We start from the raw sequence: 26150 nt of genomic DNA, 5'->3' as shown, positions 1-26150 counted from the left end.
GCACTGGATTCCTGTGCTCAAACATAGACCATGGTGCAACATCTCTGTTCTAGAAGAATCTGCTGGATCATTGCAAGATCTGTAATTGTAAATCAAACCAGTTATAGATGTTTTATTCAAAAAAGATTGCTAAATAATAAAATACAATTGTATGACATAATATTTAACAACAGCCTGGCAATTCATATTATCTTTCATTAGACCATCCTTGTCTGCAATGGGTCTATTGAGTATAGGCCGACCATACACCCAAGTGTTTGCAGGGATATAACAGGAGCTGTTGAAAATGTTAGATTTTTCTGTGCTAAAGAGATATGTGTGACTATTACTCTTAGATTTCTATTATCTAGGACTGATGAAAAAGCTGAACGAATAGATGGCGTGGAGATTTTTCTCTTGTTTGTGGTGCTTTTAAAGCATAACGATGCACTGGTTTAATGTTTATGACAATGTAGATCTAAAAGTAACATGAAATAAGAAGTGTGATGATGCCTCTCATTCATATTTTATTTAATCAATCTGGCTTCACCACCACCACCACCACCACTACAAGTGTCTGCGTTGTCAGTTTCCCATATCTAATACAGGCTGCTATGCTATTCATTTGCATAGCCTACATAGTCGCTTCCGTACAGGTGCTCACATTCTTCCATTCATATATAATTTTTTTTTCAAACATATACAAGTACCCCGTTTATGCGTACGCTACGGTTATAAATGAGGCCCCAGGTGTCTACTAGCGAACACCTTACGCTTGTGTCGAGCGGATAAGCTCACGCACTCGTCTCTCAAACCGTGAGCGCGCCGCGGTGGTGGTGACAGTCGCCATTTTATTTTGAAAATCAAACAGTACTGGAGACACAGCGACCCTACTATTTCGTCAAGTTTGCTCTGAGAAGCAAGAAGGGATGAACATCTGAATTACTTTTCTTGCAAGCAAGGTGAGACTTATAACATATTTACGTAAACAACCGTCGACTCACTATATATATACATATACATATAACACATATGTAAACGATATTTATCCGGAGGATGGCCGTTAGCTTGCCACCAGCGCGGGGGTAGGTGTATTTCCTGAAGAGCAGCAGCTGTCATATTGCTTATATTAAGAAAAGTAATAATTACTGAGTTTAGCCGCATTCTGAGTGTAAAGTGTAGCTTTCTTGGATCATATTTATCAAATCATTGAGGAAGACAATAGTGGCTTAAGGGTCGCTGAAACGTTTCCGCGTCGTTAAAAAAATGGCACAGCAACTATAATGCTAGCGGATCCATAGACTAGTCGGAGCCCGTAGAAATAGCTAACGTGAACAAGGTTAATGCTAATGCTAACCCATCCGCAATACTCGCGGCCTTCAGGCTCGCGGCCAAGGCATGTGTGGTGGTTTTGGTGTCTTAATAACATTTTTCCATCAAGTTACACTTCTATTTTTTATGTGTGTCGTTGTAACATAATTGTTTGAATTTGCCGATTTAGAAAAAAAAAACCAGCTCGAGGCTCGTGTTAGCTCCATGTAAATGCTAATTTGATTAGCATTAGCTCGTAGCCTACAGGGAGTTGGTGAGAGTTTTAATAGAGGTTAACGTTAGCTATCGACCACGGGTTATCTATACCGATTTGTGAAGACATTAATGTAAATTAAAAGGCCACAAACTATACCATATTAAATGAGTACAAATCATCGGTGTGTTTAACCATCCCGTAAACGTGTGGGCTAACATTAACTTAAACTACAACCTAGCAAGTGTTTACCAGCGTCATGGTGATGTTAGCTTCAGTAGTTAGCTAGTTGGTCTTACTGGCCATAAGAGTATGGTCACTGAAATGTGACGCTTATTTCAAATCCCTTTATTAACTCTTCTTCATATCAAGCGAAATGTCTGTTTTTAACAATTAATACTCCGCTTAACGCGCTGTAACATGCGGTTAGACTGTGAGCACTTTAACTGTCAATATTTGCTAACTTAAATTAGCTTGCTCTTTGTCTCAGTGGGCGAGTTCAACTCATGTAATTTACACCTCAGAAAACTACTGGTTAAATCGTTTATGCACCGTTGTATTGATTGATGAAACAGTGGTAGTAATTATGCTATTGTAAACAGAAGTAGTTGTTTAGTACCGTGAGAACCATAACTAAGTCTGAATCTGTTTGCCAGACATTGAGGCCTAGTACAGGCTACTGGCACGACGAGTTTATATAACTCTGCAATATCTCCGTGAATATGTTTTTTCTCAGTTACGAAGGTTTAACTCGTACTGTCCGAATTAGTAGAGAAATATCTGTCCAGCAGACCTGAAAATACGTTTCACTGCACCATGTATCTGCCATGCACATAGGCCTCAAAGCCTACTATGTTGTGTTGATAGTGGATGGTAAATATTGCCCTACAGGAAAGTAAGACAACAGCATTCAAAGTTTTAGTTCAAACTATTTGCAGTGGCATTCCTGCGTTGTTTCTCATTTCTCATTCATATGTTTGTAACGTTATTATCAAATGTTTAACGTGCAAAAACAAAAAAAAACTTATACACTCTTGTCTTTTCATTACAGATGCTGAACTTGATTTTAAACTGAAGGACTTTACCTAGCACCGGGAACCACTGATCAGAAGACACATTTGGAAGCCAATATTTTTTACACCTTTGGGGGGGGGGGAGCAGAAGTAACCTATCACTGAAGTGACTAAAGGGGAATAATGGTGATTTTGCGCCGTGCTCGGCCGCCTGCTTCCGCCCCAACCAGCAATGAATCTTGACTCGCTCTCGCTGGCTTTGTCTCAAATCAGCTATCTGGTGGACAATTTAACAAAGAAAAACTACAGAGCCAGCCAGCAAGAAATACAGCATGTAAGTGGTATCAAAAACATCAAGTGTCTTTTCTGTCATCACAGAGCATAGAGTTTAGCAGTGTGAGGTGCACTGAAATATCTTCATGTGTCTACATTGATGTTTTCCCTGTCTTCTCAGATTGTGAATCGTCACGGCCCTGAGGCAGACAGGCATCTACTACGCTGTCTCTTCTCCCATGTGGATTTCAGTGGCGATGGTAAAAGCAGTGGCAAGGACTTTCACCAGGTAATTTTTGATTTGAAAAACATTAGCCTTAGTTATAGACGTTGTGTTGCTGGATAAACAAATTGTTTTTATTTAAAAGCTGTTTTAGGAGAAGCATTTGTTGTTCAGTCTACTTAAAATTTGCATTTAAAACATAAATCACTGAAGTTGATCGAAGTTGATCTACTCTTCTCCTGAGGTTAAATTAATTTGACAGATCCTATTTACTGTTTGTGGATGTGTTCACAACCAGATGGCTGAGAAAACATAGAAATAAGAGCCCCTCATCTAATTAACACTCTTAATGATAGGAATAATGCATAAATAAAGTGATCTAAAATGCACAAAAATCTTCCAACAGTCTTTGTTAAATTATCATTAATATTTAATATTTAACTTGGCCCTTATCTCAAAACTGTCCCAAACCATGAATACACAAGTGTGAATAACATTACCTGAAAATTGTGCCATTTTTAACAGTTGTTGCTCTAGTGCCTGCAACATGGGCACAATTTGTTTGTAGCTTTTCTTTTCCCCCAGAAAATAATCAAAGTGACACATTTTGCTTCCAGGGTGTAGAATTGACTGATAGTGAGATCTTCGTAGCTGGTACCTCTTAGTTGGATGGCTATTGTTTGAATAAGTTCAATCTTCCTGAATGGCATTTTGGATGGTTGGATAGCCTCAGTAATTCACCCTTTCGTAATCGGGTAGAGGATGTCTGTACCATCATCCTATGTAACTCCAGCAGTAGACATTCATAACCACTTCATGCCATTATTTGCCATGTGTCTTGAAGTGAGAGACAGGCCAGGCACTGCACTTATATCTCGCTTTACTTTTGCCACACAATAATTTGTGGCAGAGTTTAACGCTGGGTTCTTCACGGAGGGACTTTCTGTAAATGTGCATTGTCAACCCTGATTATAAATGAAATGATTTCGCCCCCCTCTCTCCTTTGATTTCAGAGGATTGTGCACAGTGTTAAAATCAGAGGGAAAATAGTCGTAGTAATGGACTAGTTTAAAATACTGCGGAACCTGCACATGCTCCTTCTATGGGATGCTGTCTGTCTGGAAACTTTGCAATTTGTACTTAAGTTTCTTGTCCTTTCAAATCACCTAATGCATCAAACGATCTTTTCTGAACTGAAGGCCTCAACCCTTATGATATTGATAATCTCATCATTAGCTCTCTTTGTTCACATGTGTTTTTCTGTCCCTGCTTGTGCAAACAGCTCTGACAGTTTAGTTGGGAAACTCGTATTTCTTGCTGGGTTTCTCATTAACTTTAGATCAATTGGCAGATTCTTTGATTTACAGTTTTAATGGGATTTTTAATCCTATTATGCTGATGGTAGAATTTTCATGACTGTGTAGACATGTGAGTTAATACTGATATATTGGGTAATACTTTTGGTGTCTTATTTTGTTTTTCACCTGCCTGTGTTCTCTTTTCCTCTCTTCTTCTCGGTACATTTTGCTTTTCAACTTGCCCAAGACACAGTTTCTGATTCAGGAGTGTGTGTCGCTGATATCAAAGCCAAACTTTATCTCTACTCTGTGTTATGCCATTGACAATCCCCTGCACTACCAGAAGGTAAGGAGCAGATACTAGAATTTCCATGTTGACAATGTGTTAGTTTGAATATATGTACATGTGTTAACATATTACTGGTGTGTATGAATAAGAATTTACATGATTTACAACATGTGTTCATTGAATTGTCTTTCAGAGTTTGAAACCATCGGCCCATTTATTCACTCAATTGAGTAAAGTTCTTAAGCTCAGCAAGGTCCAAGAGGTAAGCCAACTCTGCAGTGGGGTTCATTATTTGCTAAACTGGAGGGGACGGTAGTCATAGTTTGACGACTTAAATGTACTGTCATCTTTTACATGTTGGATATAAGTCTCTATTTGTAATGAAGAAACATATCACAAAGTATTTGAGAACTTATTAATTTATTTCCCAGGTGATATTTGGCCTTGCTTTGCTCAACTCCAGCAACACAGACCTTCGCGGCTTTGGTAAGTACTAGTGCCATTGTCTGCACTTATTGTTTTTACATGTACATGCAATAGTTGCTGGTTGCAGTTAAGTCGTGGCAGTTCATGGATTACACTTGGGTTAAAGCAAGATTTGCAATTCACCAATCACTTGGACAAACCGGATACTTTGTATGTGTAGGAGAATAGTGTTAGTGACAAGAAAGCTATAGTATGTTGATCTAGCCTTCTCATTAGTAATAATAAAGACTTGTAATATTTTTGCACAAGAGAAAAGGAGTTTATTTTAATTATCTAGACTATTAATAGGAGTACAGGGAAAAACAACATTTTCTGCTAATTTCTTTGTCTAAATTAGCTGTTTTTGTCTGTGCCTCAGCCGCGCAGTTCATCAAGCAGAAACTTCCTGACCTCCTGCGGTCATACGTGGACGCTGATCTCGGAGGAAACCAGGAAGGTGGCTTCCAGGACATTGCTATAGAGGTCTTGCACCTACTGCTCTCCCATCTACTGTTTGGACAGAAGGGAGCCAGTGGGGTAGGGCAAGAGCAGATTGACGCCTTCCTCAAGACACTTTGCCGAGGTATGGCGGCTTGATGCATAGCGGTGGTGTGGTTTTCCCAGTGTTTGCTGTGCCACATTTGGTTTATTTGTTTGTGTGTATTGTTTCAGATTTCCCCCAGGAGCGCTGCCCTGTGGTGCTTGCACCACTGCTGTACCCTGAAAAACGGGACATTCTCATGGACAGGATCCTGCCAGACTCGGGGGAGTTAGCTAAGACCATGATGGAGAGTTCTCTTGCAGAATTCATGCAAGAAGTTGGCTACGGCTTCTGTACTAGGTAAATCAATGTCAAAACTCTTTCAAACTTCTTCCGCAACTAACACATTCTGATTAAAATTTCAAAATACTAATTAAAATACTACTATAAATCTTTAAATGTAATGCCAATGAATGCAGTGTTAAAATTGGAAAGTCAGCTTATGATGCATTCAACTAACAATGTGCTGTTGCATGCTCTGTACACGACCGAAACACTTGATACTGACTCCATTTGGTACACACAATGCCATTTTGGACACGTGACATCACAACAGATTCACTAACATGTTTTGTAACATTAGAAGTTGAACTAAGAAAAAAAAAGTCTTAGAGCTAAAAACAGGTGTAAGTTAAATTGATACGTGGCAAAGATGATGATGATGGCGGCTCATAGTTGACACTTTTCTGTTTGGTCTTTTTTTCTCCCCCAGTGTGGATGAGTGCAGAAACATAATCCTCCAGTATGGGGTGAGAGAGGTGACAGCGAGCCAAGTAGCCAGGGTCCTGGGCATGATGGCTCGTACCCACTCTGGCCTAACTGATGGCATCCCACTGCAGGTGAGTTAATGCATGCATGTTTCTAATTGAATGGAAGAGCCATGAACTGCCAGAAGTGAAAGGTTTCTTTAACTCAGAAAGTTTGATTTACTGGGAGCCAAATCCGCAAAAGGCATCCCACAATTAAATACATTAAAAAAAAAACTTATCTAACCTAAAAATGCTTTCCCTTTTGTGTCTCCTCCTTACAGTCCATCTCCGCTCCTGGAAGTGGTATCTGGAGTGATGGTAAGGATAAGAACGATGGTTCGCAGGCACACACATGGAATGTGGAGGTCCTCATAGATGTCGTCAAAGAAGTGGTAAGTGAACTGGATCAGTTGAAATCGGTTTATCACAAATTGTTTGCTGTAATAGCTGTAACTTCTTAGAGTTTTAGAATCTATTTTTTTGTATCATATTATTCTCAAAAGTGAGTGAGGTTTAACTTGGTTTTTTTTGTCTGAACCCTAGAATCCCAACTTGAACTTCAAAGAGGTGACATACGAACTGGATCACCCAGGTTTTATAATCCGGGACAGTAAAGGCCTGCAAATAGTGGTGTACGGCATTCAGAGGGGGTTGGGCATCGAGGTGTTTCCAGTCGACCTCATCTATCGTCCATGGAAACACGCAGAGGGACAGGTAACTGACCCACATCTGCTCAAGCAGGACTGTGTAACTACAGGTGTTATGATAAAGAGGAAATTACTCTTAATGCTAAGAGTGAGATCGATTTCTGTCTGGACATGGTGCAGCTTAAGTGGTTAAAGTGAAGCTTTGCATTCCCTTTTTAAATCGCTATGTGCTTTGTTTATTTTATGTTTTCAGCTGTCATTCATTCAGCACTCCCTGATGAGCCCAGAGGTGTTTTGTTTTGCCGACTACCCTTGCCACAATGTGGCCACAGACATACTCAAGGCCCCACCAGAGGATGACAACCGGGAGATTGCCACATGGTATGGAGCTTAAAGCTCAGTTGCTGTATAGAGCTGTGTAGCATTTGACTAGTTATCTTAATTGGGTTCAAGTTTAGTATCCACATTTTGTTTATGTTGTCAACATGTATGCATGTATTTAGCTGCACATTTGAAGCAAAAAATCGCATTTTGCCACGTAAAAGTAAATATCCATATAGACAAGTATGGTTTACTGCAACCTGTTGCAGTAGAGGAGTAGTGTTACCCATTGATTGTGACTGTTGAGATTACATCACTTGGAGTGACATTGTACACCTTCCTAATTTGAACCCTTTATTGCCGCTAAGGGGCGTTTGACTGACTGTCACTAACTCCTCACAGGAAAAGTCTGGACCTGGTGGAGAGCCTGCTCAGGCTGTCTGAGGTGGGTCAGTATGAGCAGGTGAAGCAGCTGTTCAGCTTTCCGATCAAGCACTGCCCAGACATGCTGGTGCTGGCATTACTGCAGATTTCCACCTCCTGGCACACACTGCGCCATGAACTCATCTCTACCCTGATGCCCATCTTTCTGGGCAACCACCCGAATTCTGCCATTATCCTGCACTATGCCTGGCATGGACAGGTTGGTGTAGGAATCATTCTTATTATTGATCTTTTATGATCTCAAATCAAGAGGTCATGTTTTTTTTTTCTGTGATTACTTTGGTTATTTGTTACCTTGATTATATGCTTATGAAAACCCTGATGGCTCTTCTTCCAGGGACAGTCTCCCTCCATCCGTCAGCTAATAATGCATTCGATGGCCGAGTGGTACATGAGAGGGGAGCAGTATGACCAAGCTAAGCTGTCTCGCATCCTGGATGTGGCCCAGGACTTGAAGGTTTGTTTGTTTGAATCCCCACTGGCATGAAAATTACTTTAATCTTCAAGAGAAAGCACAATGATTACTGATTAATTACTGTCGTACTGAACTTGTTCCCTTTTCTTCATTTAATTTTTTTTTTTTACAATGTACTATTTTTAAGCAGCTTTTTATTAGAGGTTCAGAGGGACATAATACTTATCCTGTAAACATTCAGTGAGGTTTCTTGGTGTTTGCAATAGTTCGTATTTAAGTTTAGTTAATACTTTTGTTCTGTCTTGTTTACCTGTTTATTTTTCATGATGCTGAGTACTTACAGGAGTTTTCTTCTCTCCAGTCTTTGTCGATGCTGCTGAATGGTACTCCATTTGCCTTTGTTATTGACCTTGCTGCACTTGCCTCTCGCCGTGAATACCTCAAACTTGATAAATGGCTGACTGACAAAATCAGAGAGCATGGGGTATGTCTTTGAAGCGCATTTACTTTCAAAAGTAATCAAGCAAGTTGGTTTCCTAGTTCAACTTGTATCTTTTGAACGTATTACACAACAGTTGTTGTATTTTGCAATAATTTGGTGGTGTTTGTTTGTGTTAGGAACCTTTTATCCAGGCGTGTGTGACATTCCTGAAAAGGCGCTGCCCATCCATTATGGGGGGACTGGCCCCGGACAAAGACCAGCCCAAAAGCGCCCAGCTGCCACCAGAGACCTTAGCCACCATGCTGGCCTGCCTCCAGTCCTGTGCTGCGTAAGAGAGATCCAGCTTTGTTTTCACTGCTGTACTATTCGTTTGTCTGGTGCATTTGGAGGTTGTTGTTGTTTTGACCATAAAAGACTTGTCACTTTTAAAACAGAAGTTGTCCATGCCTCCCCCTTTTAACCATAGACATGTTTTACTTCATCCTTAGGAGCGTGTCCCAGGAGTTGTCCGAGACCATCCTGACCATGGTTGCCAACTGCAGCAATGTAATGAATAAAGCCCGGCAGCCACCGCCAGGAGTAATGCCGAAGGGACGTGCGCCCAGCACCAGCAGCCTAGATGCCATCTCACCTGTACAGGTATCCTAATGTGTAGACCATATCATGCCTGTACATGCAAACTTTGATATGCCTCTACAGTTTTAGAAATTAGGGGCAACAAAACTGATCTGTCTTCTACATTGTCCTATCGGTGAAGATCGTGGATATGTTGCTTAACGACACCGGGTTTGTACTTGCTTAATCATCTGTCTTGCTCTTCTTTAGATGGACCCCCTGTCTGGCATGGGTACTTTGAACTTGGGGGGCACAGCCACCTCTCACACTCAGAGCATGCAGGGTTTCCCAACCTCACTGAGTTCAGCTTTTAGTAACCCCCAGTCCCCAGCCAAGGCCTTTCCGCCACTCTCCAACCCAAACCCAAGCGCACCATTTGGGGGCATTGGCAGCCTGTCCTCGCAGCTCCCCGGTATGGACTCTGGTACTATGAAATTTATTTTCTTCATTTTAGATAAATATTAAGTATTTTCATTCTAAGTATAAAGTGTGTTATCGTAGCCATTGGAATCATTCTGATTTCACAGTGAAGTGAAAAGGGACTGAATGGAGCAATTGGTTGCACTGAATTGTACCCAGGCTCAGACCTGTAACTTTAAAAGATTAATTGTAAGAGGTAACAAATACAACGTATAGTGGTAGTTGAGGCAGAGATGTAGGTGTAGACTTGATTACTGAAGTTTTGTTTCTCTTCTAGGTCCCTTGGGCTCAGGCATTGGCTCTGGTATTGGTTCAAGTCTAGGGATGCCAACAGTTAGCACCGACCCTTTTGGCACCAGGAAGATGAGCACACCAGGCCTGAATCCACCTACCTTCCAGCAGAGTAAGATGAAGGCCTGTAAGTGGTGGTGGTAGTGGTGTGACTGAGAGCCCTGCCCTGCACTGCTCAGTACTGTATTTCCTCTGCAGTGATTAATGTTATTGTCTTGATTGCAAATTTATTTCTAGTGCATCAATATGAATTTCAAGCCCTGACCAAGTGCTTATAAAAGATTCATTTCAAACATCTTTCTCACATTTTTGTGACTTTTTCGATTCTTGTCATTATACATCAAAAATTGACTCTAGAGGAAATACAGATCAGTCTTCCATTCCTTGTCTGCTTCTGCAGACAGCCCCACTTAAGTGTCATATATCTCTTATAAGCATCAAAAAGAGGTCTAACTTGACCTGATCAGTTGGAAACCTTTTTGCTTCCTGATATGTCACTTAACTGCCCAGTAACTGTCATCAGTGTGTGAGTTACTTTGCCTGCGTTGCACCAGACTTGGATGACATCACTGAACTGAACAAAAAATTTACACAATATCACTTATTTCTTCTCCCAGCTGACCTTTCTCAGGTGTGGCCCGAGGCAAACCAGCACTTTAGTAAGGAGATAGACGACGAAGCAAACAGTTACTTTCAGCGCATCTACAACCACCCACCTCACCCAACGATGTCTGTGGATGAAGTACGTAGCGATGATCGTTTCTTGCAAAAATACAAACCTGAATATTGAATACTGACCTGAATTTGTGCTTATCTACATGAGCCAAATAATGCTGCTGCTCTTGAAATTAATTATTATCCCACTGCATTGTTGTCTAGGTACTAGAGATGCTGCAGAGGTTCAAGGACTCTACCATCAAGCGGGAGCGAGAGGTGTTCAATTGCATGCTGCGGAACTTGTTTGAGGAATACCGGTTCTTCCCCCAGTACCCGGACAAGGAGCTGCACATCACTGCCTGCCTTTTTGGTGGAATTATTGAGAAGGGTCTTGTCACCTACATGGCCCTGGGCTTGGCCCTGCGATATGTCCTTGAAGCCTTAAGAAAACCATATGGATCTAAAATGTATTACTTTGGAATTGCGGCCCTTGATAGGTTCAAAAACAGGTATTGACATGCTTTGTGTTGTAAAGCTAATGTAATGTAAATAACACCAGTCAACTAGTGTCAGACTAACGTATCTTCTATCTCTAGACTAAAGGACTACCCTCAGTATTGTCAACATCTCGCTTCAATTGCCCACTTCTTGCAGTTCCCCCACCATTTACAAGAGGTAATCAGGTTTCCTTAATTTAATTTTTACGCTTGTTTGCCATTCTGGAAGTAAGTAGGTTTGTCCCAGTTGCTGATGACAGGATAGGTTTCATCCCATTCAGATAAATTAAATCTCCCGCTCTGTACCTTTCAATATCCTGTGTGTGCAGTATATCGAGTATGGCCAACAGTCACGGGACCCTCCGGTGAAGATGCAAGGCTCCATCACCACGCCCGGCAGTCTAGCGCTGGCACAAGTCCAAGCCCAGGCCCAGTCGCAGCAACCTGGAGGACCCAAACCCCCACAGCCAGGACAGCCCAGCACCCTTGTCACCACCGCCACCACCACCACCACAGCAGCTAAGACCACCACTATTACAAGACCAACGGCTACCAGCGGCTTCAAGAAGGATGTGCCTGTGAGTTACCCAAACGCCTGAATATGTTTGACAATGCCTTTTGATTGCTTTGAATAAATACAGTATTTAAGAGACGACTGTTGAAACTGTTAATGTCTGTGCTCCTGTTCTCAGCCCTCCATAAACACTACCAACATCGACACCCTGCTGGTGGCCACTGACCAAACAGAAAGGATTGTAGAGCCTCCAGAGAATGTCCAGGAAAAGATCGCTTTTATCTTCAACAATCTCTCTCAGTCCAACATGACACAGAAGGTAAAGGAACACTTGACAAAACACAACATCTCAAAAACCTTAATAGCCAAATAAGACTTTCTTGCTAATGGTGTCTGTTTTTGTCCAGGTTGAGGAGTTGAAAGAAACTGTGAAGGAGGAGTTTATGCCCTGGGTGTCTCAGTACCTGGTGATGAAGCGCGTCAGCATTGAGCCCAACTTCCACAGTCTGTACTCCAACTTTCTGGACACTCTCAAGAACCCTGAGTTTGTCAAGATGGTTCTCAATGAGACTTACAGGAATATAAAGGTGAGATACTTGCGTGCTGTAAAATCTTCAAACTAGAAACACTTTGTTCTTTTGAGCATTTGCTACCTACTACAAATAGTTTTCAAGTGTTTTGCCAAATACTTCCCTAATACCAATTAATCTTTCCACTATCAAATCTTAAGACAACATTACCGTCCCAGATCATTTGTTTGCCTTCATGTACCAGAGTTGAAGTGCTGCCAGACATAGTCATAATTTGTCAAATCCTGACACTTCCCCCCCGTCTCTTATTTTTTCCTCTCACAGGTCCTCTTGACCTCGGACAAGGCAGCTGCCAATTTCTCTGATCGCTCCCTGCTGAAGAATCTGGGCCACTGGTTGGGCATGATTACACTGGCCAAAAACAAGCCAATCCTCTATACAGTAAGAATTGAAATTGCTCTGTAAAACTGTGTGCTGGGTCAACTGTGAAGCTTTTCAATTGGTTAAGTTTATTTTTCCTTATTTTTCACAGGATCTTGAAGTCAAGTCTCTGTTACTGGAAGCCTATGTGAAAGGCCAACAGGAGCTACTATATGTTGTTCCCTTTGTGGCCAAAGTTTTGGAGTCCAGTCTGCGTAGCATGGTGAGTAACAAAAATTTAGGCCGAGAGACATTTCAATGCAATTGGTCATTTCACTAACACGTGTTTCTCTGATGCTGTAGGTTTTCAGGCCCCAGAACCCCTGGACCATGGCCATCATGAATGTCCTTGCTGAGCTCCATCAGGAACACGACCTCAAGGTAATAGAATACCCTCAGTAGTAGCCTTTTAAACTCATGCAGCTCTCAGACCAGAGTTTAAGTGCTTTTCATTGAAACAATAATTTAATGAAGGATATACACTTACCTTGCTTCATAACAGTAATATATTTTACTTGATTAATGTAACCCAGCTAGATCAACAATACGACTTAAGCCTAAATAAACCTAAGGCTATGCAAGGCTAGGCAACATCCATGTCAAATGTTGCTGTAATATATAGTTAAAAACTGAAATTATTATTGTATAAATCTAAACAAATCCAATGGAAAAAAATTGTAATTATTATTGCTCACCTTATTTTCTTGTTTACTGCAGCTGAACTTGAAGTTTGAGATCGAAGTTCTGTGTAAGAACTTGTCCCTGGACATCAACGACCTGAAGCCAGGGACCCTGCTGAAAGACAAGGACAAGCTCAAGAGCCTGGAGGAGCAGCTGTCGGCACCAAAGAAAGAGGCAAAGCCCCCGGAGGAGATGCTACCAGTTTCTACCACAGGTGGATGCTCCATTTTGTTCTTCACATTTGAAGTATTGAAGTGTTTGCTCCATGTTTCATCTGACAAACCTTAATATATAAATGCATAGTTTATGCATTGTAATAAATCTGGATGATTTGTGTTGAGCTGTGAAGAGTATTGACCTCATGTGAAAATACAAATTGACTGACATTCATGAATCTGACTCATCTATATTAGATTTTGAACATGAGGTTAATAATTTCACATCACTGCCTGAAGGATGTATATTATTTTCTGTCACTGCATCGCCTACCTCTGTTTTGTCAGCTATCTTTATGACGATTCCTTTTGAATAATTTATTGTAATTTGAGAATGCTCTTGGTGCTTTTAGACTTTGTGTTGATTGTTTTTGTTATTTGCTTGCTTTCTGTTGATTGTCTGGACATGCTGCTTTTTTCTTGTGATTTTAATCAAACTAGCGTTTTGTGACCAACAGGAGACTTTGTTCCATTTGCAGCTCCCCCCTCAACCCCAGCTGCCACCACCACCACTTGCACAACCACCGGGCCCCCCACCCCACAGTTCAGTTACCATGACATCAATGTGTATGCCTTGGCAGGCCTGGCTCCACACATCAATATAAATGTCAACGTAAGTACCGGGCACCTGCAAACCACTGGCAGAGATGGTGGTGAAGCCGGCGTACCATCCAAGATGCACATCTTCTCTTGAATCTTTCCTCTCCCCTCGTTGAAGCCTGTTTCCCTCTTTTCTCATGTTGATTTCAATCCCTTTCTTGACTCATGCTCCATCTCTTCCCTCTCTCGTTGTCCAGATCCCCCTGCTACAGGCCCATCCTCAATTGAAGCAGTGTGTACGGCAGTCAGTAGAGCGAGCTGTGCAGGAGCTAGTGCATCCTGTGGTTGATCGCTCTATCAAAATTGCCATGACAACATGCGAGCAGATCATTAGGAAGGATTTTGCCCTGGATTCGGAGGAGTCCCGCATGCGCGTTGCTGCCCACCATATGATGAGGAACCTGACTGCAGGCATGGCCATGATCACCTGCCGGGAGCCCCTGCTCATGAGCATCGCCACCAACCTTAAGAACAGCTTTGCCGCTGCCCTGAGGGTAAGCTGCTGAATACCCACATGAAACGCCCTCAATTTCAAGTGCTCTCTTTTCCCTGCACACCCACCCTTTCCTTTTTGTCTGATAGTATCATTCCTGCCTCTTTAACTTAACACTGTTAATTCTCCCAGGCACCAACCCCCCAACAGAGGGAAATGATGGAAGAGGCTGCAGCACGGATTGCTCAAGACAACTGTGAACTGGCTTGCTGCTTCATTCAGAAAACAGCTGTGGAGAAGGCCGGCCCTGAGATGGACAAGAGACTTGCCACGGTGAGACTCGACAACTAGCACAGCAGCTGGAAACACAATTCTGATCCTATCAGCTGTTGCAAGTGTCACTGCAAGCTGTTTCTCATTATCAATATTACTTTTCAACAATTACTCAAAATTGGGTGCCGTGGCAACACCACTAAAGAACTGTGCATGCCTCTCTTGATGGGTTATTTCTATTAGTAACATGACTAAAGACAATACTGGCAAACATCTATGCAAGAGGTAAACTCCTGCTAGGATGCATGAGGACTTTGCAAGTATAAACTGTATAATTTTAATTCTCATCTTTGGTTATACAAGTTCACAAACATTATATCAATATATTTTGCTTTTAAGGAAAAGTACCAAATGTATTAATCACATCTCTATTCTTTTAGGAGTTTGAGCTGAGAAAGCACGCACGCCAAGAGGGACGGCGTTATTGTGATCCTGTTGTTCTGACGTACCAAGCTGAACGCATGCCTGAGCAGATCAGACTGAAGGTAAGATCACTCTAATATCTAATGTATAAAACAAATATTTAGCCATTTAGATGATGGTCTGTGGATAAAGTTTTTTTTTTAGTTTTTTCTGAAAAGTAACAAATGCATGTCTCTGTTGTAGGTGGGAGGAGTGGACCCTAAGCAGCTGGCTGTATATGAGGAGTTTGCCAGGAACGTTCCAGGTTTCCTACCCAGCAATGATCTCTCACAGCCCACTGGCTTCTTGGCTCAGCCCATGAAGGTGATTTTCTTTTTCTTCCTTTCTTTTGACCCCAAACAAAACTGCACTTATAGTCCCAGATAGCTATTGATATTTTAAATCTACACACCCGATGACATATTTCTATATTTCTGTTTACAGCAACAGGCATGGGCCACAGACGATGTAGCTCAGATCTACGATAAGTGCATGGCAGACTTGGAGCAACATCTTCATGCCATCCCTCCTGCTCTTGCCATGAACCCCCTGACCCAGGCCTTGCGCAGCTTGCTGGAAGCTGTGGCTCTGGCCAGGAACTCTAGGGATGGCATCGCTGCACTAGGCCTCCTGCAGAAGGTACAACAAGTACTTTTTACATCTGTAGTGGAGTCTAAATTTTAAAGAGAGGCAAGGTCCAGGCTTAATCTGTGTTGGTCAGTGCTTAGGTTTGCTCTCTCTGTCTCTCAGGCTGTTGAAGGTCTTCTGGATGCAACCAGCGGGGCCGACGCTGACCTGCTGCTTCGCTACAGAGAGTGCCACTTGCTGGTGCTGAAGGCGCTGCAGGACGGACGTGCCTATGGGCCACAGTGGTGCAATAAGCAGATCACCAGGTGAATAAGAAAGCGTCTGATTCCAAATTGTTGCTGCCTGTGGTGCATGACATAAGCAGGGTAGTTTGTAATTATTACTTAGGGTGTCTAATTTTAATGCTGTTTGTTTACAGGTGTCTGATTGAATGCCGTGATGAGTACAAATACAACGTAGAAGCAGTGGAGCTTCTGATTAGGAACCATCTTGTGAATATGCAGCAGTACGATTTGCACCTGGCACAGGTACACACATAGCATCACTTAAACAGTTAAAATCAGTTCAGTGCTCTGTTTTTGTAGGTGTCATACCTCTGTATAAACACTGTTGTTAATGCATTAAGTTGATCAGGAGATTGTGATTCAGCTGCTCATGTGTCTGACAAGGGAAGCTTCACATTTGCATTATTTTAATCTCAAGTTTGTGTTTCCTTCCAGTCAATGGAGAATGGATTGCACTACATGGCAGTTGCGTTTGCCATGCAGTTGGTGAAACTGCTGCTGGTGGATGAACGCAGTGTCAGCCATGTCACAGAGGCTGATCTCTTCCACACTATTGAGACTTTGATGAGGACCTGTGCACACTCCAGAGCCAACGCACCTGAGGGGTAAAGAACTATTACAATGTTAAAACTACAAAGAAATTGTTTTAATAGGTTTCTTGGGTCAAACCAGGTCTAATCAATGTTTTGCCAGTTTATTGTAAATTTCAAACATGCCATTAGATGCTGCTTTCATGTTTTAAAAACTGTCTCCTCTCTTCTTCACATCCACAGTCTTCCCCAGCTGATGGATGTTGTTCGCTCCAACTATGAAGCCATGATCGACCGGGCCCACGGTGGACCCAACTTTATGATGCACTCTGGGATTTCACAGGCTTCAGAGTATGACGATCCCCCAGGCCTGAGGGAGAAGGCCGAGTACCTCCTCAGAGAGTGGGTGAACCTGTACCACTCGGCTGCAGCTGGCAGGGACAGCACCAAAGCCTTCTCTGCCTTTGTTGGCCAGGTAAGCAGTTGATTATCAGTTAAATACAAAGTGCTCAAAGACCAGGGCTTTGCTTGTGTTTATCTCATGTCTTGTCTCCTCTCCTCTCTCTAGATGCACCAGCAAGGCATCTTGAAGACTGATGACCTGATCACAAGGTTCTTCCGGCTGTGCACAGAAATGTGTGTGGAGATAAGCTATCGGGCCCAGGCTGAGCAGCAGCACAACCCAGCAGCCAGTGCAGCCATCATCAGAGCCAAGTGTTACCACAACCTGGATGCCTTTGTTAGGCTCATCGCCCTGCTGGTCAAACACTCTGGAGAGGCCACCAACACGGTGACAAAAATCAACCTCCTCAACAAGGTACAGCATTATGGTGTACCTAAAAGCAGACGCATTACAAGGGTGGAGAGCTTAGGCCAACAATTGTATTTTTTTGGCTTTCGCTTTCTCTTAAATCAACTAAATTGGGGGCATGATCTAGTTGGCCTGAAACAATTGCCTGTGTCATGAGGACTGCATCAGCTCAAAGTGTACAAGACTGATCTTATACTTGAGCTGATATAGTTACAAATGATGCAGAACAAATTGGGGATTCATGATCTGCTTTCCTTAGATTTTGACAGTCCTATAAAGAGCTAAGGGTTCAAACCTTATTGGACAAACTAGTCTTTCTCGTTTAAAATGCACTGATTTCACATGATGTGATTGATTCTGATCACATTTTGCCTTCACATCTGCCTCCAGGTGCTTGGTATTGTAGTTGGGGTGTTGATCCAGGATCATGATGTCCGCCAGACAGAGTTCCAGCAGCTGCCATACCACCGCATTTTTATCATGCTGCTGTTGGAGCTCAATGCTCCTGAACACGTCCTGGAGACCATCAACTTCCAGACACTCACAGCCTTCTGGTAAGAATCCACATTCATCAACTACAACCTGACCGTCGCTCCTCATTGGAGATCTTGTCAGTGTAAAAAAAAAAAAAGGAGGAAGTTGGTCCTCAACATTAAGATGTAGTGAATGCTGTTGCTGTTTAATTTAATTGATCCTTTGATCTGCAGCAACACCTTCCACATCCTGAGACCCACCAAAGCACCCGGCTTTGTGTACGCCTGGCTGGAACTCATCTCCCATCGTATCTTCATCGCCAGGATGCTAGCACATACACCGCAGCAGAAGGTACGCAATTATCTAATTATCACATGCATTTTAAAAGCTGACATTCAGGATCATTAATGGACAAATCTTGCTGTTTGCCCAATCGTAATGGTTTTTTGAGTTTTGATCTCATTCCTCATGATGTCTTCCAGGGTTGGCCCATGTACGCACAACTGCTGATCGATCTCTTCAAGTACCTGGCCCCTTTCCTGAGGAATGTAGAGCTCAACAAACCTATGCAAATCCTCTACAAGGTGAGGAAAAGCTGCCCCAATGAGACAAGTTTGACGAACACAGACACGGCCATGTTTCTTTACATATTGTTGTTTTTCAGCTTGTTTGTTTTTTTCCAGTTACTGAGTGACAAAGTGGTTAAAAATCACAGTGTACTGCAGTGCAGTAAATAATGTAATGTTGTACCAGTATCATGACACTTAATTGATGACTGAAGAGTAACAGTTTTATTTCAGTAGCAAGTATTACATCATTTTTAGTATAATGTCAGTTTCTGTGGTTATTATACAGAATCTGAAACTCATCACATTGCTCCCCTTGTCTTTTGTCCCTGGATGTTTCAGGGCACACTGCGAGTGCTCCTGGTCCTACTGCACGACTTCCCAGAGTTCCTGTGTGACTACCACTATGGCTTCTGTGATGTTATCCCACCCAACTGCATCCAGCTGCGCAACCTCATCCTCAGTGCCTTCCCGCGCAACATGAGGCTCCCTGACCCCTTCACACCAAATCTAAAGGTAGAGTCTCCGTCACTCGGGGATAGTGTGGTGTCAATCGGAGTTTTTTGGGGGTTTTTTTTTCTGCTTTGTTTAAACACTGATTACAAGACAAAAAATGACAAGACAAAAAATGATCGAACAACTCTGTCCTTTCCCTGCAGGTGGACATGCTGAGTGAGATCAACATCGCTCCCCGTATCCTCACCAACTTCACAGGCGTGATGCCTTCCCAGTTCAAGAAGGATCTGGACTCGTACCTGAAGACCCGATCACCGGTCACTTTCCTGTCTGAACTGCGCAGCAATCTGCAGGTAGGACCAGTGTCCATGTCTTTGAAGGTATTATTCTTTAAGTTGGCATTAATATATCTCACTTATTGACAGTGCAGTTTTGTGTTTAATATTTCTTATATTTTCTCAGGTGTCCAATGAGCCAGGAAATCGCTACAACATCCAGCTGATCAACGCTCTAGTATTGTATGTGGGCACCCAGGCTATTGCTCACATCCACAACAAGGGCAGCACCCCCTCCATGAGCACCATCACTCACTCTGCACACATGGACATCTTCCAGAACCTGGCTGTGGACCTGGACACTGAGGGTAAGATATCAGCACACACAAAATATCCGTTGTCTGTGAAATAACAGACGAGCAGTTCAAAGCTTTTTATTATTGATAAATAAAAGTCAGGCAACGGTAAAAACATCAGGCCATCTGTGCGTCGGTATTACTTGGTAGCAGCAAGTTCTGTTTTTGTCGTAACCCAGAACCAGAGTTTGAAGTTTTCTGCTGTCGTGTCTCCTCAGGACGTTACCTGTTCTTGAATGCGATCGCCAATCAGCTGCGCTACCCCAACAGCCACACTCATTACTTCAGCTGCACTATGCTCTATCTGTTTGCTGAGGCGAACACTGAGGCCATCCAGGAGCAGATCACCAGGTGAGTCTGACAGTCTTCATTGTTTCGTATAAAAGAGGGGAATTCACCCATCCACCGCCGGGTTCATGTGAAGCGCCGGTGTTGCTAATCAATGCGCCTCTCCCCCTCCTCACCTCCAGGGTCCTGTTGGAGCGGCTGATCGTCAACAGGCCTCACCCATGGGGTCTCCTCATCACCTTCATCGAGCTGATCAAGAATCCTGCCTTCAAGTTCTGGAGCCACGACTTTGTGCACTGTGCCCCTGAGATTGAAAAGTAGGTTCCCTGTTGTATGAATAAAAGAGTTAAACTCTGTTATATAATCAATACTGCCCTTAAAATAGCAAAGAGATATATCAGCCCTCACCTTTTGAACTGTTCTGCCGATGTTAAAGTCTTGCTCCTCCTCTCTGTCCTCAGGCTGTTCCAGTCCGTAGCCCAGTGCTGCATGGGACAGAAGCAGGCCCAGCAGGTGATGGAAGGCACCGGTGCCAGCTAGCCTGTGTACCAGCCAGCTCAAAGCCCTCGGGAGAGATGCCGCGGCCTTGACCCACTCCCCCCACCACACACACACGTTGGCACTGGATAAACTGGCAACCACAGTCATTTGAAATGTGGACGAAAGGACTACTGCTCACGGATCTAAAGATTAGATTTTTGTTTATCCCTTTGGGGGCTGAATTGAGATGGAGAGAATGGGTTGGGACATGCTGTTTAATATACTTTTTTGATGCTTTGATGTAAATATTGAAAAAAAGGGAGAACGGGAGAGTAAATAAGTGGAGAACAATTCACATGTCAAATAAAATGTATCCTGACATGTAAAGACATCTTAACATATTTTCACTCACTACCAAAGTCCTTGGTTTGCTTCTCTCCACACAGATCCTTTTTTTCAGACCGTTTTTGTTTTGATTTCAGAGGCTGAATGGTAGATGATTGAAGAAAAAAGCTGCCTGCTATTTTCATTTGATTCCTTTTTATCCCTGAGTGGGACAGGAAGATGTAGTTTAGTCTGCCAGGTGGGGTGGGGGTCTGCTCCTGGTGTGTTGGTGGAGACAGTTTGCCGATTGTTTTCCCCAAACTGGCTCTGGACGTCTCTCCCTGGCACTTGTAAAATTGTGCAAAGTGATGGTTACATCGTATCTTGACAATTTGTACAAAGACCCAAATTGAAGAACAACAATAGAAGGACCAATACAGCCCATTTTGTAACATTTTGAATGTTTTGTAAATGTATTGGTCCATGTGTTGTATTTTGTAGTCCTTTCTAGTTTGCCTTTAGTTCTTGCTACTTAACTGCAGTATGCATACATACAGGAAATAAAGCATTCAAACTGCAACGCACCTGTGTTCTTTTAGTAAGATGTTGCCAATTTACCAACAGTTTCAATCACAAAGAAACTTTTGAGTATCTAGTTAAACTCTCAATGTTAGTTTTCTAGACAGAGGTGCAGGTCTTACTTTTATATTTCCATCAAGTCAAGATTGATTATCATCATGATGAAAACTACAATGTGTTTTTATTGGCCCAGTCTGCGCTCCCAGTCACAAGACCAGACGATGCGAGAACTCAAATGCCAATAACAGACGTCCAGTTTTCAAGCTGTAGATTATCCAGTGTTACAATATCTACATTTGGTTAAATTACTTTCTGTATAAAATTATATATTTTAATTCATTTGTAGGTTCTTTGCTGAGTCTCTACAACTTCACTTTTGCATATTTGAAATGTGTTTTTTCCCTCATTTTACTGCACTATTATGCAAATTGGGGGAGTCTTTGAGAAATTTTGCAGGTCAGTTGAATTTAGCACAAAATTATTTGCAGACTGAAACAAATAGTCATAATTATACCCATGTATATCAATGTACAGGTAATGGGAAAACATTCAACATAAACTGCAGAGTACAAAACAAAAAAAAAACAGATGAAACTCTTCTGGAAAAACATTTATTGACAATGTGTTTTGAGAGGGAAGTATTTTTTTTTTCTTCTTCTTTGGATAAAAAAAGTTTCCACTGTGAGTCCTGGTCTGAGTCACGGTTGAAGTCACACCTTGGTGAGCTCCATCACTCTGTGCAGGATGCTCTTCTGTCCATACTGAACCTGCAGCGCTTTCCGCTGCCTGGGACTCAGTCCAGCTACAGCTGCCTCGTCCTGTATCAGCGCCCGGTCTCTGTCTACGATCTTCCCCTCGTCCTCCTCTGCGTCTCCACGGGACCTCAGAGTCAGACGAGCTGCTTCGTGAACCAGACGTTTCCACGAAGCCTTTAACTCTGGTAGACCCTCGTTGGAGAAAGCAAAGGAAATCCTGTCGTCGTCCTCCTCGTCTTCCTCCCACCCTTCATTTTCTTTGAAGTCTGAGAACTGCTCCTCTGACATGCACAGCACCTGATGACAACACAAAGCAACAATCATGTTTTCGATCGTGACCTTGTAACAAGATGGTTCTGCAGAATCGTTGTAACTTCTCCTCCTCACCTTGAGCACGGTGTGCAGCTCTGTGTCTGTGAGGCAGCCCTGTTTACCAAACACAAACGCTCCCTTCTCCTGCATCATCTCACACAGAAACTCCACCTGCTCCTCCACCAGCTGCCGGTCCAAGTCGGACTGAATACCTGTGTGGAGGAGAAGATAAGGAGATCAGGCGTCAAGTCCTTCCACCGGAGTAAAGACAAAAAAAATGTTTTAACGGGCTCTGATTCTGCTGAGAAAATAATTTCTTTCTTTTCTCAACAAGACTTTCTAGCAATGACTGTGTGGTCGCCTGTCAATCACCTTGTGTGGCGAGTTTGTAGAGGGTGTCGTGGGGGATGTCGGCGGTGTCGTTGCTGTTGCTTTGATGCGTTTCTGTGAAGCCGTACATGTGAAGCAGCTGCCAGTTGGCCATCTGCCCGTAGGTGTTGAACACCTCCTCGCCTTTACGGATGGGCCGCACACAAACCATCTTCAGACTGTCCTGAGAGGAGGCAGGATGTACAGAGGGCATGATGGGGAAAAAATAAAGGAGTTTGTGGTTTATTTCAGAAAAAAAACATACCACACGGTGAAACGCTGTGATGTCAGACTCTACAACAGGGATATCAACTGGCCAGATGAATTTACCAAGTTTGAAAATCACATAGAAGCCAGAAGAGACATAATATTGTTGAAATGTATGTATTTTTCTCAATAAATTTCAGGTTGTTCATAGCACGTTTTGTAAAACGGAGGGTTTATTTGCACTAAAACAAAGGTAATATTTAGAGTTCTCATTATTTATAGGTTTTGTGCTATTATTTCACTGGTCCGACCCACTTGAGATCAAATTGTACTGTATGCGGCCCCTGAACTAAAATAAGTTTGACACCCCTGCTTTACAACAAACACTGACTCACTGGTGTGAACTCCAGATTAGCGTTGTGATTGGACACATGGTTCAACATGTCAGCCATGGGAACCATCATCGGCGGGTTGGGGGCCTTCTCCTCTTCCTCATCCTCATCCTCAGCATCATCTTCCTCGTCCTGTGGCTCTTGGAAACTACAGAAAGAAAGATGAAGAGGATGAAGATCAGGAAAAAGCAAAAAAAAACAAAAAGCAGATACCGGTACTTCCATGTCCGTGAGCGTGCTGATGACTGACCTGTAGGCCATGACGAAGGCCACCAGCTGTGTGTACAGCTCCAGTGTGTGTGTGCTGGGGTCCCACAGGTCAGGATGCTTGGCGATGAAAGGCAGGACCACATCTGTATATTCCCTGCAGATGTTCATCAAGTCTGTGTCCACCGCCTCTGGAATCCCCGTTCCCCTCAGCAGCCTGCCTCGCTCCTCTTTAGACCTGAACACACGTCGGACACCTTTACAAATTCGATCCTGAGCAGATAAAAGGCGGTTACAGCATCTACCACAATGATGGGAAACTGTTTTTTTTTACCAGAACATGGGGTGATCCAGCATCTTGAAGTCGGTCCACAGAGAGAGGTAGGGCTTCCAGTGGGACTGTGAGAGCGTGTACTCGTGCAGCAGAGACAGCAGCAGGGGGACCCAGCCTGAAGAGCTCTCCAGAGACGACCGCTCTGTGAGGGAAAGAGGGAGAGGATGATGTATGCAGCTTTGATGTGGAGAAGAAAAAAGAAACTTCGTCTTTGTAGTTGTGAAAGCTACCTTTCTCCAGCAAAGCAGAGACTTTAGTTGTTCCCTGGTGGAGGAGAGCTGATCTGGGGATGGTGAATAAAACCTCCCCCTCCTCTATGTTGTCCTTAGCCAGCATCCCATACTCTGCCACTGTTCCCTCTTTACTCACATACACCTGCAGAGAGAGGCATTCATCCTAAAACTCTACACTTAGATAGAAAAAGTAATCTTTAACAACCTAAATCCTGATTTTTTTTTTTTAAGAGATGGAGGGAAAATGGAAATAATAATCCTCGGAGCTGTCAGACACCTACCTTACTGCTGAGGACCAGACCCACTCTGCTGCACCACTGGAGGAAGTTCTCCAGAGGACTGATCTGTGAGCCGTCATCTACCTGGGGGTGGGTGAAAACATGAGGATAGTTTTATACACTGATCAGTCTTTGTATTGAAATAGGTGACTGCTGTTATTGATGTGGCTGTAAATATAGATTAACAATTCATTCTGACTGATCAGGAATCTTATTTGAAACATAGTAATTTTCAGAAACAACACACAAATCACAGTCACAACATTAAAACCAGTCACTTGTGTGTGCACTATTAGGTCTAGGTGCACTTGATTCTCCCTATTAGATCCATTCATAGAAGTTATACAACTACGGTGATGTTAAAAGGTTGTCCAACTGCTCTGTTTTCCGTTTGTATAGTCAAATTAACTCATATGCTGTCAATTCAAATTAGGCAATAAACGCAACAAACAGATATGTTCCCCCAGACATACAGCACTGCCTTTCTCTAACTAGCACATGAAGCTCAGCTACAAACACAACAACATGCTGTCTACACACAGAGCCGACTGTGTACAGTGCAGCTAAATAATCAGTTTATTTTTTATTTTTAAGATTTAAAACAATAGAGTTTTAACCTTGGGTCTCTTCGCTTCTGTTGCCATTTTAGCGCTGGTGCTAGAAAACTAGCTCAAAGCTATCTACAGCATAGGACACGTGGTGTGAATAGGGGTGGGATCTGTTCACCCTGCGCTGTGTCTTGCAGGAGCTATCTGATGTGATAGATAGGCGATATCAACCATGGATGTACTGGAATAGCTTTATCAACAGAAAAAGTGGAGGAAAAAAAAAATGTAATTTAATGGATAATTGCCAAAATGTTACTTTTTAAAAAATCACATAAACATAGGCTATATTATGTTATTTAAAAATAAAAAATAAAAAGAACCAAATGTGGATACCGGTCTAGATAGATGTTGAGGTGTATTTGTGTTTATTTGTGTTTTATGTAACACCGTTTCTCAAGTTTTGGCATCGTTATTGTTATCAGTTTGTACACAGATCGATGGCACATACGGTGCATAGATAATATGGTGTGTGAGTGCTCTCTACAGACAGTTTGAGGAACTGCAACAGGAAGCCACATGGTTTCTGAAGGATGATAATACATCACCACTTTGCTTTCAAGGGGTCCCATTTAGGTATTTTCCCATGAATGATCCATAACTTCTAATGTTAAAACATTTTTTGCCCCTGTGATAATCGAGGGTTTGGGAAACAACAGGAGTTACTTTTTAAATTGGTAAACAAGTCAGCAACATGAATCCCTTTTAGTTAAATCCTGGTATCAGACAGGCACATTTCCAGCTTTTTTTTTTAAAGTGGGGTTGTATGATCTACAAATAGCCCCTAAGTACTTTAATTGCGGTAGCAGACTCTAACACTCGCGTTAGCAACGCCAGCCCATAGCCCATACAACCCCACTTTAAAAAAAATGCTACTATCCCTTTAATTTACAGTCTATGATTTATAGGTAGACAAGTATGCAGAATGAATTTCATTCTTTTCTTTTTTTCTTTTTACCTGCCTGTCACAGTGAATCCAGGGAGGACAGTATTTGACAGCCACAGATTTCCAGCTTTCAGAATCTGTTAATTGCTTCAATGTTGTGTTTATTAGCCTTAGATGATATTTAAAGTCAAGTCAGATGTTATTCACAGCACTGACCAATATGGTCAGTAATTGAGAAAACAAACAAACATTTGTTTTGTTGAATGAATTTGTTTTTATTTTATTTTATTTTATTTTATTTTAAGATTAAAGGTTGAATATGTAGAATA

The 26150-nt window shown here is 42.5% G+C and overlaps 2 protein-coding genes across 5 annotated transcripts; one reads left to right on the top strand and one right to left on the bottom strand.

The window, feature by feature from the left end:
* Window positions 1-805: 805 nt before the first annotated feature.
* cnot1 (CCR4-NOT transcription complex, subunit 1) lies at window positions 806-21255 on the top strand. 4 transcript variants are annotated; one of them, XM_083973069.1, is made up of 49 exons: window positions 806-941; window positions 2556-2851; window positions 2972-3079; window positions 4559-4657; window positions 4794-4862; window positions 5032-5086; window positions 5445-5648; window positions 5738-5906; window positions 6319-6445; window positions 6637-6747; window positions 6899-7069; window positions 7256-7383; window positions 7726-7966; window positions 8105-8224; window positions 8544-8666; window positions 8801-8952; window positions 9113-9263; window positions 9450-9651; window positions 9937-10062; window positions 10568-10692; window positions 10830-11116; window positions 11204-11282; window positions 11434-11682; window positions 11797-11937; window positions 12026-12205; window positions 12473-12589; window positions 12681-12791; window positions 12872-12949; window positions 13286-13463; window positions 13923-14077; window positions 14262-14558; window positions 14690-14830; window positions 15211-15315; window positions 15437-15556; window positions 15677-15871; window positions 15983-16125; window positions 16239-16347; window positions 16540-16709; window positions 16878-17109; window positions 17203-17451; window positions 17836-17999; window positions 18153-18270; window positions 18402-18503; window positions 18828-19001; window positions 19145-19294; window positions 19404-19584; window positions 19791-19923; window positions 20043-20177; window positions 20322-21255. In XM_083973069.1, the coding sequence occupies exons 2-49, from the start codon at window positions 2750-2752 to the stop codon at window positions 20398-20400; spliced, it is 7155 nt and encodes a 2384-aa protein (XP_083829195.1). In that variant the 5' UTR covers window positions 806-941; window positions 2556-2749; the 3' UTR covers window positions 20401-21255. The 4 variants fall into 4 exon arrangements, with proteins under 4 accessions (XP_083829195.1, XP_083829194.1, XP_083829193.1 ...); XM_083973068.1 differs by having other exon boundaries at window positions 11425-11682; XM_083973067.1 differs by having other exon boundaries at window positions 9450-9663; window positions 11425-11682.
* Window positions 21256-21849: 594 nt separating this feature from the next.
* On the bottom strand, window positions 21850-25062 carry setd6 (SET domain containing 6, protein lysine methyltransferase). Its single transcript, XM_083973044.1, has 9 exons — window positions 24948-25062; window positions 24334-24414; window positions 24050-24194; window positions 23820-23961; window positions 23529-23723; window positions 23282-23426; window positions 22683-22863; window positions 22386-22522; window positions 21850-22295 (listed from the first exon to the last, which is right to left on the bottom strand). Exons 1-9 carry the CDS (start codon window positions 24972-24974, stop codon window positions 21954-21956), a joined length of 1395 nt encoding a protein of 464 aa, XP_083829170.1. The 5' UTR covers window positions 24975-25062; the 3' UTR covers window positions 21850-21953.
* Between the last annotated feature and the right edge of the window lie 1088 nt (window positions 25063-26150).

Source organism: Trachurus trachurus, assembly GCF_905171665.1.
Source record: "Trachurus trachurus genome assembly, chromosome: 6".
In the NCBI taxonomy this organism is placed as follows: domain Eukaryota; kingdom Metazoa; phylum Chordata; class Actinopteri; order Carangiformes; family Carangidae; genus Trachurus; species Trachurus trachurus.
The sequence above is the reverse complement of the archived record's forward strand: the minus strand, read 5'-3'. Positions and strand labels throughout refer to the sequence as shown.

Excerpts from the sequence above, each read along its gene's own strand:
- cnot1 (XM_083973066.1), top strand. The coding sequence starts at position 2,750 with ATGAATCTTGACTCGCTCTCGCTGGCTTTGTCTCAAATCAGCTATCTG. Across the intron at positions 4,658-4,793 it reads ATCCCCTGCACTACCAGAAG|AGTTTGAAACCATCGGCCCA; the intron begins GTAAGGAGCAGA and ends ATTGTCTTTCAG. Across the intron at positions 14,078-14,261 it reads ACATCAATATAAATGTCAAC|ATCCCCCTGCTACAGGCCCA; the intron begins GTAAGTACCGGG and ends CTCGTTGTCCAG.
- setd6 (XM_083973044.1), bottom strand. The coding sequence starts at position 24,974 with ATGGCAACAGAAGCGAAGAGACCCAAG. Across the intron at positions 23,724-23,819 it reads CTGGATCACCCCATGTTCTG|GTCTAAAGAGGAGCGAGGCA; the intron begins GTAAAAAAAAAC and ends ACGTGTGTTCAG. Across the intron at positions 23,427-23,528 it reads GCCTTCGTCATGGCCTACAG|TTTCCAAGAGCCACAGGACG; the intron begins GTCAGTCATCAG and ends TTCTTTCTGTAG.